Source organism: Rattus norvegicus, chromosome 1, assembly GCF_021556685.1.
Source record: "Rattus norvegicus strain SHRSP/BbbUtx chromosome 1, alternate assembly SHRSP_T2T, whole genome shotgun sequence".
NCBI lineage: Eukaryota > Metazoa > Chordata > Mammalia > Rodentia > Muridae > Rattus > Rattus norvegicus.
The window spans coordinates 131,995,653-132,013,018 of NC_141534.1; the positions used below are offsets into that span (position 1 = coordinate 131,995,653).

General features: G+C 50.9%; 1 protein-coding gene across 2 annotated transcripts in view; it reads left to right on the forward strand.

Moving 5' to 3' along the window:
• Nucleotides 1-6,853: 6,853 nt before the first annotated feature.
• Pcsk6 (proprotein convertase subtilisin/kexin type 6) overlaps nucleotides 6,854-17,366 on the forward strand; it is a 197,893-nt gene continuing 187,380 nt past the window's right edge. For both annotated transcript variants that reach the window (NM_001439914.1, NM_012999.3), the window contains 1 exon segment: nucleotides 6,854-7,136. In NM_001439914.1, the coding sequence (NP_001426843.1) occupies nucleotides 6,891-7,136 (246 nt within the window). In that variant the 5' untranslated portion in view covers nucleotides 6,854-6,890.

The following is a 17,366-nucleotide window of genomic DNA, read 5'->3' on the forward strand; positions in this document are numbered from 1 at the left end:
GTAAGGGCTGTACCAGCCTACACCAAGTGTGGTTCTCTGGGGATCAGGACAGCTTTGAGGAAGGACAGAGCAGGAGACAAAGAGGTTCCCTGGTTTGTGATTCCCTTGGGGAAGAGAGAAGCTATAGAGTCTGTAAGAACAAGTCTGACAGAACCCCATGGAACACCTGACTGCCATTGCATCCCTCCAAGTCTGCACCCAGCACCTCTCTGACAGCTACCGATACACTAAGCTTGAATACTGGTCTTTGTAGACAGAACTAAGCTTCCGGTTCTTCCAATGACTGCAGACTCATGACTCCCCCCCCCCCCCCCCCCCCAGTCTTCTGCTTGGCTCAGTTTGTCTTGCCTTGAGAGGGAGAATGAGTTCTGAAGTTACATTCACCCAGGGAAATACACAGGCAATAACTGGGAGCCCGTTCTGGAATCGAGGACTACTCTACAGAGGAACAGGGGCACATCCCGAAGCTGGACTTGCGTAAATACAGCTAGATCCTCATTTTGCGAAGGTACGGTTGGGACACTCGGAGGTCAGAGCTGCTTACTCTGGATCTGTGGTGCATTCAGCCAGTGTTTCATTTTAATAACATTTTAAGCCTGGCTCCCTCTTTTTTTTTTTCTTTTAAATCTCCCCCGCCCCCTTGTTCTCTTTCTACAGACTCCTTCTTTCCCTCTCTTCCTTTTAATAAACATTTGTTGGCGTCTGCTGTTAGCTGAGCAGAATCTAGAAGAAAGAAACAAAGAGGGGAAATGGAAGACAGGCTGGGTCCCCAGCCACCTTCAGGCTGCTGTTACCTCTTTTTTTCTTTTTTCTTTTTTTTCCGGAGCTGGGGACTGAACCCAGGGCCTTGGGCTTGCTAGGCAAGCGCTCTACCACTGAGCTAAATCCCCAACCCCCTGCTGTTACCTCTTGCTGGCTTAAATTTTCTTTTGCTCAATCTAGGGCAGCAACATGCTGCAGGGTGCCCCTCCAAGAGAAAACCCAAGACCATCAATCAGTCACAGCAACCTAAGAAACCATGCTGCAGGAGGAGAGTTCGAAACCCAGGTCTACCCAGTGGCACCCAAGGGGGGAATGGGCTGGGAGCTCAGCTCCAGGAGGAGAAGGCTTCAAGAGGCAGAAGGCCCTGCCTGCCTTCTTCCCTTGCAGGCTGTGAGAGGAAAGGGTGAGCCAATCCGTGGCAGTCATTTAGGTACCAAAGGACAAAGACAGGCTAAGTATAGAAAAGTCGTTGTCAGCTTCCGTATCACAGAGGCTCAGAGTTGCCTGCTGGTGAAAGAGTGAGATACCTTCTTCCCTTGTTCATTCAAGAGTTTTGTAGCCAAAGGCATCCTGATTGCTACAGACACAGGAATATAACATTGTAACATTCTGTCACTTGTCGCTCAGAGACTAGGAACTCAAAGCAAAAAAACAGAACACATTGCAAAGCCCTTCAGGAAGGGCTTCATAGACTTTACGGATTTGCTTTTTGTTTGCTTGTTTGTTTTTTGTTTATGTTTGTTTTGTTTTGGACACTCCACTTCTATGCGAGATTATAAAAGAAGACCCAGATACTAGCTGCGGGGTCCAGGATAACCCTGTGTATGGGGAAGGCTGTTTTCAGGAGGCTCTTCCTTGGGTTGGGGATATAACTCAGTGGTAGAGCGCTTGCCTAGCAAGCGCAAGGCCCTGGGTTCAGTCCTCAGCTTTGAAAAACAAAAAAAGTTCAGAGGAGGCTCTTCCTTAAGAAAGTTAGCATGCAGAGACAGAGGGAGAATCAACCAAGAGAGGTCTATGGATGAGGGAAACAGAGTCTAGAGGGCCAGGCAGAGGAGGTAGAACTGTGAGGGGAAGAACTTTAACCCCATCCAGCAAGGGGGAACTGTGGGTGGGATTCTCTGGGAATGAAAGGGAGAGAGAAGAAATGCAAACTGGGAAAGTGGATGGGGCTAGGCAAAACTTTGGGCCTTGGGCCAAGGCAAAGGTTTTTGGAGGTATGAGGAGCAGAGACTCATTCCCTGTCTCAGGTCCCTTCCTGAAGTCACATCAGTGCTCCACAGTGGAGACCTTCGATGTTTATCTGGTCTCAAGGAAGTATGGTTTGTTAGGATGTTTTAAGGCCCCACCAGGTATCTAGTTCATCTTGGAACACGGAGCAGCCTGAAACAACCCGGTGATCTCCTAATAGAGACATAATAGGCAGCATTTGGCAATTAAAACCAGTTCAAAGGGAGCCTTCACTTTGCAGAATAATCACAATCAATTTTGATGGAAAACAAAACGAGCAAGAAGAGAGATCAAAGCTCTGTGGATGTGGACAGGAGCCACAAGGAGGAGGAAAAGGCAAGTGCATTTACAGCAGTCCAATAGATCTCTCTACTGAGCTCTGTCTTAAAGGTACTGACATTATATATCCTCAATCTTACATGTTCTCCATCAGAAGACACAGCATGACTCAATGTGTGTGTGTGTGTGCGCGCGCGCGCGCCAGAGTTGACACTGTTTTCCACTCCACCTGATGTTTTGAGACAGGGTCTCTACTGAACCAGGAGCTCACCAATTCAGCTAAATTGACCAGATGACAAGAACCAGAGGATGCCCCAGGGGGCCTCCCATTTCAGGAATAACAGGTGAGTGCTGCCAAAGATCCAAACTCAGGCCTTCACACTTGCAGAGCAAGCACTTCACTGATTAAGCCATCTCCCTGGCTCTGAGGTATCAGAAATGTCAGGAGCTGGGAAGATGGCTCAATGGTCAGAGAGCTTCCTGCTCTTATAGGAGTTTGATTCCCAGCACTCGTGTTGGGAGGCTCAGAGCCACCTGTAACTCCAGCCCCAAGGAGTCCATGGCCCATCTCTGACCTCCACAGGAACCCACATGATTTAAATAAAATATTCTTTTAAAAATGTCCCAGGTGGAATATTCCAGAAAACAATACAAAAGTCACATTGTTGGTATGGAAGAAAATGGAGGGGAAAACCACTATGCAGAGAGGGATAATAAGAAACCCTGGATCCTCCACATTGGTCCTGACAGAGAGAAATATAGGGAGAATTGCGCTGGGTTAACCCTATGCTGGTTTTTGGTCTGAGATCACACTACAAAGAAGGTCCTCAAGGGGCCTCCAGAGCTAGTGGCCCCAGGTCAACACAAACCCTCTCTGGAGAAACTCAGTTTCAGTCCCAACCAGTGGTGACAGCACAGCCTCAATTATGAGCTGTTTTCCTGGTTGCAAAGGAAGATAATGCAAACTGGGCTTTGATACGGATGGTTCATGTCCTTGCCCAGAGCCTCGCACAGGGAAACACAGTAACACCAACTGCTGTGCCCCACTGTGGAGTGTCTGGCACCCAGCAGAGCATAGTCATCAGAGCAGTCAAGAATAAAGCACTCGCTGCATGCTGGGTGCTCCATACAGGGTTTCACATCAACCAGCTCCTGTCCTCCCCACAGCGCCCTCCACAGGACAGCAGTGTCACTGCCATTTACAGCAGAGGACGCTGAAGCAAGTTGTCTGAGGCCACACCCAAGTGAGTGCTGTGACCTGTGGGCTGAGTGCTCACCTTCTCCAGTCCCCTGAAGGCTCTGCCCATGTGACCCAGAACTATCATCCTGTCCATTAGGACCTAGCACACTCGCAAAGGTACAATTCTGCAATCAAGTTTCTACCACTTAAATGGAGATAATTCTTAGTCCCAAGAGGCTGTGAGGTACACACCCGCATGCATGCATAACATGATTCGATATCTGTGATCAGTAAATCACCACCGAGCTCCAGTTGTTATAATTTCTTTTACAGAAGTGAAAAAGTTCATTCAAGAAATATATATTTAAGGGGCTGGGGATTTAGCTCAGTGGTAGAGCGCTTACCTAGGAAGCACAAGGCCCTGGGTTCGGTCCCCAGCTCCGGGAAAAAAAAAAATATATATATATATATATATATATTTAGAGTACATAACATTGACGATAAACTATTGCCATGGTAGGAGATGTGACAGTGGAGGGGCACGTGTCCTGTTTTCGAGGACCACATGGGACAAACGCAGGAATAACTGCAATAGAAGCCTTGACTTAAGGGCTCACTGAGGCACGGCTAGGCAGCCACGCTCTTGTTGCACCAGGGCCAGAGGTAAGCATAAGAATATAATTCCATTAACACATCCTAGTGGCTCCTCTTTTCTTCTGTTTGGGAAGCATCTCTGTATGATGTTTTCTTTTTAAAAAGATTTATTTATTTATTCTCTATAAGTACACTGTAGCTGTTCAGACACGCCAGAAGAGAGCATCAGATCTTGGTCGTGAGCCACCACGTGGTTGCTGGGATTTGAACTCAGGACCTCTGGAAGAGAAGCCAGTGCTCTTAACCACAGAGCCATCTCTCCAGTCCCCGGCATTTTCTAACTTCTGAGACATAGCTATCTTCAACCACCTTTCCAGTCCCTGTCCTGTCCCTGCCCAGCCTGGCCAACCTCAATCCAGGGAAGAAGCACCCCCCTCCAATCCCCCCAGTCACTCCCAGCCTGGGAGCTGTGTGCACCTCAGGGCCATCTGGACATCTGGAGATCAGGAATGAGTGAGTAATGGAATCCCCTCCCTGCAGGAAGAAGAGGCAAGTTTTATTACAGATCCTATCTCAACTCAAAGGGCTGGGACTTTTGTGATTGAGTTAATCCCGTCACCTCGTAAATCAATTGGAAACTCACAGCCGGCGATTTGATTTAGGGTGTTCATTTTGGCAAGCTGGTCTTCCTACAGCCATGCCGTGGCCCAGGTACTTCTATGACAAGCAGGGGGTTTAGTCTCAGTGGATCACCTTGTTAGCAAAATACATTCCGACTTCTCCAGGTACAAAATTCAGATGCATTTTAGTCTCCTTCAGTTCAGTATGCTGAATCCCTTTGTCTACCAAATTATTATAGAAAACCTGCATCTCTGCCTGTCAAGGTAACTGCTGTAACAGGGGTACCCTCTTGGGAGTTATAAGGCACTCCACATCATCTAGAATATGTGTGTTGTGCAGGGCCAGGCTCTTGAAGCACAGTACAGGATCTGGGATGAGTCAAAGACAGGTTGGCCCACGAAGGCCAGAGAAGGGACTCAGGTTGTCCAGATGGATTGCTGGAAAGGAACAGAACAGACTGAATCCTCTGTCTCCACTCTCCTCTGTCCATTGGCTTCTCTGCCTGACTGAACAGAGGCAGGCTCAAGGGTCTAGATGCTGTCTTTGTCCAACATATATGCAGTGCTGTTCTCTAGGGCTGGCCACTTTGTGTGATGGCCTCAGATCTTTCTGTCAGGCAGGAGATCAGGGAGCACCCAGGCCTTGTCCCAGGGCCTTATATTCTGCAACAAAGGGTGGTTCTAGAGTTACTGCCTAGAGAGCTGACTCCCCTTGGCCAGGTGTAACAACAGGGGCAGTCGTGATCTGGGGAAGAAGAGGAAAGGTCTCAGGTACCAAAAGACACTTGTGATAGGAGCCCTGTTAACATGAGTTTGGCTCCTCCTGGCTGTGCCCCCCCACCCCAATCCTCCTAGTCCTCCATCTTCATTAGGATGACTCCTACTTGTAGAAAGGATGGATCATGTGAGGTACAAAACCCAAGGACTCCTCAGAGAGATGTTGGAAAGGACTTCAGGTGGGTCTCTGCAGATCCTGCCCTCTCTCTCCTGTATTCCCTGGCCTGTCTGTTTGATCTGCCTGGCTATAGACTCAGGCAAAGGAATTCCCCACAGCACCAGTCTGGGAACCAGGTGCTCTTGGAACTTGAGCTTTGGTGAAGTGACTTCCTTCCTGACTCAAGGCCCTCTCTGTCCTATTTTGCCCTATTTTGTTTCCCGGTTCCCCTCCTGTATTAATCAGGCTGAAGGTTTGCTTTCTGTGCGGAGCCAGTTGGGACCAATGGGTCCTCTGAGGCTTGCATCTATCCCAGCCTCTCGTCACAGCGTGGACGTGTCCCCAGTTTCTCCAGGCTGTTATGGGAGGGAGGGTAAGGATGAGTCAGCTCACATTTGCACTGACTGGTCCTAGCTCAGTGGGTACTTTTAAGGGTGAACACAATCTACTGAATACCAAGCACGTGGCAGGTCCAGGGCTCATCAAAACAAACATTACTGTCAGCTAATTGCAAGGGAAGAGCTTACATCCTAAAAACAGCCCGATGGATAGATGGATGCTATTGTTATCCCCATCTTACAGGCCCAGCAAGAACAGAAAGGTGCCCCAGATCACACAGATGCTAAGTGGTCAGTTAAGGAGTTCACCTGCACAGCCGTCCTAGCTAAGCATCAGCCCTGTATGGACGCTGTGTTCCCAATACTCTCGTGGACTCCAGCTAAGTTCGCCACATGCCCTTTGCCCATTCAATGTGGTCTTGAGGTCAGGCCAGGTCCTGGTACACCACGGTGTTTTCTTGGCATCGTTTCCCCCAGAAGATCCTGCACATTTGCACGCTCACCACTATAGCTAAGTTGAGCAAGTCTGTCTAGCCTTGGGGACCCCAGCAGGTGAGTTCAGCCTCCAGGGGCGCAACCGGTAGAAAGGTGCCTTTCTAAGTCAACTCCTCCGGGATATGGGGAACTCACGTGGGATGCCCAGAGCCTTCCCGGCTTCTAGCAGAACGCGCGGAGCGGAGGCTGCTACTCTAGGCAGTGCCGCGTCCCGAGAGACCCGAAGTCTCGAGCCTCCCCTGCGCCGGCCCCCGGCTGCTGGCGGGCCGGGAGACTGCCGCACGAGCGCGGGCCCAGGGGCGCCACCGGGCCGCGCGGGCGGGAACGCGCCGCGGCGGCCTCCTCCTCCCCGGCTCCCGCCCGCGGCGGCGGCGCTTCCCCGGCGCGGAGCGGCTTTAAAAGGCGGCTCCCCACCCCCCGGCGCACTCGCCGCTCGGGCGCCGCGCGAGCCTGCCGCTGCCATGCCTCCGCGCGCGCCGCCAGCGCCCGGGCCCCGGCCGCCGCCCCGGGCCGCCGGCCGGCACGGGCTCTCGCCGCTGGCGCCGCGCCCCTGGCGTTGGCTGCTTCTGCTCGCTCTGCCCGCCGTCTGCTCCGCGCTGCCGCCGCCGCGCCCCGTCTACACCAACCACTGGGCAGTGCAAGTGCTGGGCGGCCCCGGCGCGGCGGACCGCGTGGCTGCGGCTCACGGCTACCTCAACTTGGGCCAGGTGAGTACGGCCGGCCCCGCGCGCCCCAAACTTTCCCGGCCGCCGGCGGCCACGCGCGAGGGGGCGCCTTGCCAAGCCCGCGGCCAGCGGCGCCGCGTGGGAAGGCGGCCCGCACCACTGGGGACGGCGGGGGTCCCTGCGGGGACACGCTCGAGTGCTGTGGGACACTGGGCGGGGAGGACGTGTTGGCCTGTGTGGACGGTCACGCGGGATGGCCTGAGGCCGTGGGTCCCCAGGAGGCGTCGCCGAGCTTTCACACTCGGAAGTGTGGCCTCGGATGCCCGGGTCCGGCGCCTACACCTGCCCAGCCGCGTTCAAGTGGACGCCTAAGGGGTCGCTGCACTGTGCCCACCCGCGCCATCCTCAGAGTCCACCTAATTCCCCGTAGCCTCCGAGTCATAGCTGCTTCCCTCGGGCCACTCAGCCCCCGACGGTCGCCAGGGGCTCTGGGCTCTGGTGTGCGCGTCAAGGCAGTCAGATGCCGGATGGGCGACTTGTGACCCGGCAATTCAGGGACTGGCGGTGCCTGTGCCCAGAGGTTAGGTTTGGGTCAGGGAGCAAGCAGGACCCAGAAGCTGCGTGTTGGTTGTAGTCCGGACTCTGCACTTAAAACCTCTAGGTAAAAACACCAATTGCTTTGCTTTGGGCTCTGGACGCAGCTGGAAAGGCAGCTGTCTGCCCACTAGCTGTATGACCTTGGACATGTCACTTCTTGACTAGCTCATCCCTAGGGGTAGTGACTTTGTACTGCCTGAGGTTGAGATCACCCCGGTAGTGTTCAGAAGCAAGGCGCTAGTCGTGGAATGCCCTTTCTCTCACCCCTCGTGGTGTAAGCTGGCTGTCATTTATAAGAGGAGCCAAGATAGAGCAGTAAGTCCGCGCAGCTCACAAGGACTGCCAACACAGGTTTTCCCCTCCCTATTTCAGCCCTGCCGAGGGGCAATTGGTCGGGTTGATTCGAGTTTATGGCTGGTGGAGGGGCTTCACAGACTCAAATGTGCAGTCCCACCAGGAAAGCCCTCCACACCTTAACAGATCTACAAACTACACGCTCTGGAGAATCAAGTGCAATGAAGGAGAGTGTGGCCTTATAACTTAAACTGCTGTAGCAGGCGGTGTTGAACTTAGTTTCATCATTATCCGCGACGGAAGCCAGCCACATCACTTGTGCTTGGCCATGATCAGAATGACATTTCTTCTGAGCTTAATGTGAGGTAGAAGGCCTTCTGGAAGGGGGACTTCTGCTCTGTGAAATGAAGTTCCAGGTCAGAGTTTATCCAAAAGGAAAGAATCCACTCCTGTGTCTTCAAACATCCAAAGAGCTAAGATCTTGCCTTTTGGTGGCCCTGGCTTCGTTGCTCCTCGTAGCCCTCAAATCTCCAGGGCTGACTGTGTGTGCTGAAGAGAGCTCTCCTGTTTGATTAGGAATCCCGGCTCCTACCACTCTTCCTTGCTCTGTCCAGGCGGTCCAGCAATTTGTCTCAACTAATTCTTAAACTGAATGCTAAATTACAAAGGGCCTGGGATCCGGGGCCCTGTAATTAGATGAGGAGAGAGGAGGTGAAGAAGGACTCTGTGCTCCACAGTGCAAGGTGGAGAGGCATAGTTAGCTGTCCCTTTGACATTTTTGCCTGCAGGGATAACCTTGCCCACCTCCTGAACACGCTAGCCTTTGAATCTGCTGCATCTCACTGAGCAAGGTCTGTGCTCCCGATTTTGCCTGTGGGGTGAGAAGGGTTTTTTTTTTTAGGAATGTTGTGATGTTCTTGGGTGGCCCCAGAGGTCTCTCTGAACAGTACAAGCGGACTTAGCTTGTCACTTAGCTTGTAGGCCATGTTCTGGCGGGCATAGCCGGGGACGTTTCGGAGCTGAGAGATGACTGGTTTGGGGGTTGGAGCTGTCTCCAAGGAAAGCCTTATTACTCTTTAATCCCAAACCAGCTTCTCTTTCCCCGCCTCGAAGTGCTCGCTAATGTGGAAAAGGCCCGGAGCTTTCCAACCTGTACCTACTCAGGAGGAACTCTTTAAAAATCTTACCGCCATTTCCAAGCAGGAGAATTTGTGACTCTAAATAAGATGTACATGTTTTTAACTTTTTTTTTTTTTTTTTTTTGCTTTGTGGATGAGTAAATGGGGTGGGGTGGGGGTCAAGGGAGGGAGTTGTTTGTGTTCACAGGGCAACCATGTGTCACCCCTGCCATTATGATAACTGCTCTGTCTCTTGCTGCCTTCTCTGAGGCCGCCTCTGTGTGACTCTTCTAAACTCTTAATGGGCAATTAGAGCTCCGCTCTGTACCTGCCTGAGTCACACAGCCTTGGTTCTCTTGTCCGTCCTTCTGGCTGTGCTCTGACGTTCTAGCTTGGCTGTTTTATTTTTATACAGCTGATAACCCGATTTGATTCATTTATCACGATCCACACGCAGGTTAACTCAGGGCAGCAATTATTGACCTTTTCCAGGTTATGGATCTCTTTCAGTCTGACACAGGTCCTGTCCTTTTCCGTTAACAAATACACATCTAATAGAGACAGGCTAGCTGCCATTTCCCGCTCCTAGGCGTCATTCCAGATAATGCAACAAGTTTGGTTTTTTTTGTTTTTTTTTTTTTTTTTTTAAGCAAGAAGTAAAAATCATGGGCCAGTGAGATGGCTCAGGCAGTAAAGGGGTTGCTGCCGAGTCCCGTGACCTGAACTCAATTCATGGGACCCATTTGGTGCAAGGAGAGGACCAACTCCCAAAGTTGTCCTCTGATTCCCATGTGTATGCTGTGGCATACACTTTTGTGTGCACATCTGAACAAACATGAAGTAAGTAAATGAAATAATAGTTTTTAAAAAGTAAAGATTAGGAAGGGTCAACTGCTGTCATTGGAACTTGGTATAACTATATGGTTAAGGAAGAAAACCTAGAGATTAGTCCTGAGAACTCAAAAGAGAGTTGAGCGGGCACCACCTGTGTGTACCTCAGCAGACAGAAGACAAGAGTGACTGTGGTTCATTTCAGCATCAAGCTGTACGGTACATAGGGATGAATTATTTACGGAGGAGAATGGATGGAAAAATGGTAAAGTGTTTTCATTTGGGGGATCCGAGGAACAAATGGTGCTAGGCTGGTGTTCAACCCCTGGACCACAGTCCCTGAAAAACTATTCTCCCCCCCCCCCATGAATCCATTAATCCACTGTAATCTTGTAAGTCCCCATGGGATTGAACTATGTGTGGACTCCACAAAAGAGCTATAGAGTTCATATGATTTAGCGAGGTCCAAGAATCCCTCAGACAAGTCTGGGAAAGGAGAGCAAAGAGGGGTGTTGGGATCCCAGCAGGCTGGCAGTGGCCCAGGGATGGTTCCACCCATCCGTGGAATGGACTCAAAGCCTAGGGTGCGTGGGAGCCAGTGCGTGCCAACTGAAAGAGCTACAGATGGATGAGGAAAGATGGACCATTTAGTTAATAAGTGGTTCTGGAAGACCTGACTGTCCACATGGAGAAACAATCAGACTCTTAGTCCACACTGTACATACGTTAAATTCTAGACAGGATTCAAGATCCGAGTGCATGTAAGACCCTTAGAAAAGCGTAATGGCCTGCCCTTAAGGCGCCAGGAAAGGAGGGGATGTCTTAAACCAAACAGATTGGAGTTTGGGATTTAAAAGTGGGACAGCGGTAACTATTTTAACGTTCTTGGTCTAGACAGCTAAAGAGGCAGCCTCCAGCCTCCACTCCAGCAATCCGGCTCTCACGCCACGCCATATCTGCCCATAGGTTTTACTCCTCATTCTGGTAGTCCAAGGTTCCTCTTAGTCTGACTCTTTATTTTTGAAATTAAAATTTTTAGTAACTAGTAGGGCTCCTAAGTAACAAACTGGTGCAAAAAGAAGAGATTATGAAGATAGAAATTCTGTGCAAAGAACAGTCCTCAAAGAATATTAAGAAGGCAGTAAACTCGGAGAAGTAGTTAGGGAAGATAATAAAAAATTAAACAAATTAATGAGGAAACAGATAAATGCTCAGTAGAGAAGCAGAGACAAGTGTGAGCAGAGGACACTGGATGGCCAATAAAGAGAGGATGCTTAGCCTGGCTGGGAGCTGTCCTAAGGCGACAGCGGGACACCATTTCACACCTATCTGATTGGCAAACCCCGGGCAGTGTCAGTGTCAAGTGTTGGCAGGGATGTGGAGCCCGGAGACCTCTTGTCATTACTGGTTGAAATTGGCACCTACTTTAGAGAGCATCTTGGTGCTATGGTGAGACATGCTGTACCAGCTACTTGTATGGCAAGGCTAGGAGGCCAAGAGGAGAATGCTCACTGAGACTTAGTTCATAAACGAAGGGAAAAGCAGCCTAGACGTCCACCAGAGGAAGAGTGAAAAGGTGAACCAGAAGACTCACACCATGGAACACCAGACAGTGGCTACAGATGTGAAGAAGATTTGTATGTGCGTAGTTCAATAAGCACTGAGTTTACAAAGGCAGTTTCAGAGGCACAGTATTCTTGTGAGCTTTCAAAAACAAAGCATACCATATTACCGATGGGTGAGCACACTACAGCAAAAGTTTAGCAGCCTAGGTTACAAGGATCTCCTCCAAATTTTAGTTTGTCGTAGCTCCTAGGAAGGGAAGACTTAACAGCGTCCTTAGTTTCTAAAGATTTATTTGTTTTACTTTATGTCTGTGAGTGTTTTTCCTGCGTGTGTAACACATGTGTGCATGGTGCCCACGGAGGTCAGAAAGAGAAAGTCTGATCCCCTGGAACTGGAGTTACAGGTGTTTGAGCCACCTTGTGGGTGCTGGGACCTGAACCCTGTCCTCTGAAAAAGCAAGCAGAACTCCTAATTGTGGAGGGATCTCTCCAGACGCCTTTAGCAATTCTCAAGGTACACAGATATATAAAATCACCTCTGGTATCTTTGTTCTTCCCTAAGCAATGTGGAACAACTCTGTGCTCGGGCCCACATGGGATTAGGTGTCATGGTAATCTACTGATGATCTAAAGTGTGAGGGGGGATGTTCTTTACGAACACCCTATCTATTATTGGTATAGGGAGGTGAGCATCCTTGTTTGTGGTATCTGTGGGGATTCTAGAACCTTCTGTGGGTGATGAATAACCACTGTACTAAAAGAAACCTATCCAGCTCATGCTTGTCTTATATTCAGGCATGTCACATTTTTCTCCTAGTCAGAATACATCACATTGCATAGGATTCTGCATGTGTGCCTGTAGCAGGCATGCATACATGCATCTGTGTCCACATATACATCTACACATAAAAAACGTCTAAGGGGAGGGAACACTTGCCACAGTGTTCACAGAACACATCCATGGGCACCCAAGGTGACTTTGGGCCAGGGTTAAGAAGCACCCTGCTTTAAAACCTCCCAGAAGGGGCCATGCCCTTGTCAGGGAAATAGTGACTTGGTGAACAGAAGGTCTGGCCATAGATCACAGGCTGTTTGTCCAGAGCAGCACCGAGCACTCTGACTCTCGGCCATCGCCAGTCCCCACTACCACATTCTTTTCTTCATTCTCTCTCTTGGCGGAAGGTCCCTCGTTCCAGCCTGGGTACACGGTTACCTTTGATACTGATTATTCCTAGACAGGACAAGTTGTTTATGGTCTGGGCATGAAACACAGTCCTGCGCTCACTCCAAGCTGCCGAGGCAAGGAGGTGATGTTTATCTGGAGGATGGCACTCTGACACCAACCATACTTCCCTTGTGTTTTTGCTTTGCCTGGGGTATTGAGCTAATTTGTTAGTTCTAAGTTTGGACATAAAAGAGCGGGCTGACTGCCAGGGCCCTAAAAGATCTAAGAGCCTTAAATGATTTTGAACTTGCCCTGAATAGTTGTCCTTAAAATAGCTGGCAAGCAGGCCATCCTGGCCTAGAATTTCAGGTAAGCCCGTGAACTCCGTTTGTCAGCAGAGGAAAACTGTCGCACGGTGGATGGCTTGTTCTCACAAGGAAGAACCAGCTGAGGTCTTAACCAGGTGTTAGAAGAGCGAGCCTGAGCCTGAAGCTCTGGGGGCTGCATGGGACAAGGTGAAACGCAAAGGGCCAATCCTCTGTGACTTAGTTCTTAAGGACTACTTTTTGGTCAGAGGCTGTCTCGCTGTTAGGTACAGCTGGCCCGGTAGAGGTCCTGGATGTACACGGGGGGACCCAGACAAGATTGGCATTTGAGGCTTGGGTCGAGCTGTCTCCGTGGCATCTATCTGTACTCAGTGGTCAAGGTGGACAGGGCTTTGGTTGACCTTTTTTGCTTGCCCTTGTGACTCGCTGGGACTGAGGTGGAACGCAGGGACCAGAGCTGATCTGCCTTGAGTGTGTGGAACAGGAAGGCCCCGCATGGCAGACATGGAATGGGGACCTGAACAGCTAGCCAGCAACCAGCCCACTGGAACTGTTCAAGGGTTTCCCGGGTAGACGTCCAGGAGCACATCAGAAACACAGCAGTTGACTCAGGGTGAGGGAGCCCGCAGACGCTGAGACCTCAGTGTGCCTTGCATTTTGGGTGGCCATAGTGGGCCACACAGCGGCTGGTCAGATACTGCTTTCCTGTGTCTCCCAATCCCCTGCTGTTCTGGGAACATCCCACATTTGTTTGGGTCTTGGAGCCTCTGTGCAGACCTTTTTGTTTATACTAATTTTTGAGCCCTCCTCAGCTTAGCCCAGGCCCTCCCAGGACCTGTACACAGAGCTCCTATGCGCCTGTTCCCAGTGGCTGTCTTCCTCCTCACTGTCAAGGCTGTGCTGTGACCTTGGGTAACAAGAAGCCCTGGCTTGTCTTCACACTGACTGATGTTTCTCACGTGTGTGCCCTTGCTCAGGGAACCTAACGCCAGCTCTGTAGGGAGATGTCACCACTGGCCATGAGGTATTTGGTCCAATTAGAGTCTGACAAACCCTTGATTGACCAGGACCCAAACCCATACTCAGTGGCTGACTTTCTACTTTCATCACCTTTGGCAGGTGACCCTGTCCCTGCTTTTCCATCAAGGGCAAGTCACCCTCTTCCGGGTCCTGATGAAATAAACAATTGACTGACTAATGAAGCCACAGTCAGCGTTTCCCCTCCCTTCCACCTGGCACTCCCGTACCACATACGCACTGTGCTTCGTGGCATGCTGTTCTCTCTATGACAGTGGGGCTTATCACGTGGACACACATAGCTATAAAACTTACCCTCTTGTGTTCCCGGTCTCATACAGGGACTGTCCACTCCAGTGCCTGAACTAAAGGCCTGGGAGCTATTTCTGACTCCAGTGGCTCACACCAGTTCTCTCACCAGCCCCTCTCATCACCCACTGACTGGCTCTGAGGTCCCCTGCTCCTCAGGCCGCTGTGCAGCACAGGTCAGCCCCCCCTAGCCCGCCCACCAGGTTACTGCAATGCCTCTGCCCCAGTTCCAGCTGTGTACCTCCAAACCCTTTCCTTCCTTCTCATGCTTCCCCTTGGGCTTCCTTATGTTACCCTGGTCAGCCTAGAGTGGACCTCACCCTCCTGCTTAGCCCTCATCTTTCCCAGCTCTGCTCCACTGTCAGCAGCCCTCCCCTGAGTTCCCCTGCCTGGAGAACATGTCTGTCTTCTGGACTCCTCAGTAGTACTGTCATCGTCTCTGGTATTTATGGCTTGCTGGCTTGTCTGCCACTTAGACTCCGGACTTCCTGGTAAGTCTGGAGTTGGTCCCCTGGCTGTTCTTCCTCCGAGGTCACCTCGGAGTCTGTGACAGAGAAGCTTCACCAGGGTAGAGCATGGATGTGTGCTCATTTAAGGCGTTTCTGTACAGGTTGTGAGCCTTCTAGGCTGGAGGAGGTCAGGCCCCAGCCCTTATGCTATTGAACATCTTTCTCACTGCTTTTTAAATTTTAATCCCTTGTTTTTCAAACTCACTAAGCCCATTGTGTGCATATGTATGAGGACACCCTCCTGTGACACTGCCTGCCCATTGCTTCTGGGTCAGGTCAGTTCCCACTCTGAACTGAGAGCCCCCATGTGCCCTGGCAGTGCCTGAGGTCCTGCCATGCCTGCCTCCCATCTCATCATTCCACAGAATCCTGCATTTTCCTGGTGTCCTAGTGCCTCTGCTTCGAGGATTCTGAAGAGAGTGATGGGTGCAAGGCCTCTGTCTGGTCCTGCAGGGAACCGGGATGAATAGCCATCAGCTGTTGGGAGCCTCTCACTCCGTGGGATGGGATCAGCCGCTTCGGGTTCCCATAGTAACCAGTCCATCAATGCCCTCAGTGTCGAGATGGTGGCACCGCAGAGGGGAAGAAATAGTCTCATTGTCTCCCCTTTGGCCGCTTGGGCACAAACAAGCCGCACCCCGCAGGGCCCTGCAGTGCCCTGGGGTCTGGCCAGATTTGCTGCCCTGCAGTGGTGTGCTACACATGTCCCCTTCTGAACTGGGCCAGGAAGGGACCATCACTGTCAGCCTTGGACCCTCATGGGGACTCTTGAATCTCTGCCACTGGCCATCAGCAGCAGTAGTCATAGAGCCCTTGTTGACTGGGGCCAACTTCTCAATGGCCAGCCAGGCCACTCCTGCCACAGGATAAACAAGTCCCCTGTGTTTCTGAAGGAACCCGGATTTCCAAACTTTCTCCCTTTGGATTCCAGTCATCGTGATGAGGCACAGGTTACCAGCAGTCTGTGTGTGTGTGTGTGTGTGTGTGTGTGTGTGTGTGTGTGTGTGTATAATTCAGGGCCCACTCCAGAGCTCCCTGGGATTCCCTACATCCCAAGTCTGCCCCTTTGTCTACCATGTCTCTTTTCCTGCCCTTCAGGACAGAAGCCAGGGTATCTCCTTAGATTTTTCTCTTCCCTGGTATTGGCAGCCACTAGGTACAATCCCTGCCAGCCTGCCTTTAGTTGCCTCTCATGCCTTACCTACCCACAAGCCAGCAGCCACAGCCCAGACAGACCAGCTCCATGCTTAAGCTCTGCTAGCATCCAGTATCCCCCTGGTTGCCTTCCCTGACTCCCCTCTCAGCCTTGACCTCCACCACCAACCAGAAGGTTCCTTAGTGCCACGAGCCTCACATTCTCCCTTGCCCACTTTCAAAGCTTCAGAGGCTCCCATGCAGCATAGCACACAGCCCCAGGGAGGGCCCGTCTGCTTCCTGCGCATCCTCAAGCCTAGACCTTTGCTCCGGCAGTCCCAGAACTTTGATGTCCTGGAAACCTTACCCGTGCTCCTTCCTTACCTCTGCAGTTTGTTACTGCTCACAACCCATCTCCCTGTGATCTACCCAGAGAACCGCATCACCCTGCCTACGGCTAGCAGGGTTGAGCACTGTCCACCCAGAGCTCCATCTTCTCCTGGACAGCAGCATGGTGAAGTGGTATCTTGATCACACCTGTGCCTCCTCAGGACCTAGCCTGCTTCCTGGCACATAGAAGGCTCAGTTAAGATGATACCTTTACATTTTTTTAAATTTAATTTAATTAATCAATTGAGTTAAAAATAATTTTTAATTACTTTTTCAAATAAAAAATTTTGACATAGGATCAGTGTTTTCTTGATTCTTCTGCTCACTGGGCGTGAATGAGTGCAAATGCAAACTTTTATTTTCACAGCTTCTATTGGCTTCCAGGTTTATCACTGTCGAGGACATGTAAGGGTTTCTAGCCGGTGACATCTCTTGGTACCTTGCTGGCGGGTGGCTTGTTCTCTAGCACTGGGTCTTGCTCCACAACTTCAGGATTACCTGCAGGAACTTAAACATCAAGGCCAAAGGACCGAGCCGATATATCTGGAAGTGTCCAGAGTCCATGTCTTAAAGTGGTGACCCCTTTGCTCCTAAGTGGACAAAGAACAGGAAGAATGCAGCAGGACCAGGAAGTGGAGGCGGAAGGAATAATGAACAGAGAGCAGGAAGGATAGCATAGGAGGAGTCTGGCTTGCCCCAAGCCTCAGCTCTAGATTTTAGTGAAAGTCAGGCTTAGAAGTGACAGTCTGGGTCCTGACTGCACTGCGTCTCAGGTGTGACTGCTTTTAATTGTATGGCAACTTAGTCAGTGGATGCCACTCCCACCTTGACTGTCTCCACCATCCAGCTTCTAGCCGGTCCTAGACTTCCTGGCATTAACTTCACTAGACAGATGATCTAACTGACCTCCAGAGATGTTGAGTAAATTACCACATATTAGTGGGTGCCAACTTCACAGCTTGCCAGCCTGATGTGTAGGCCTTACCCTGGCCTTGTTAGGAGAGGTACAGAGAAAAT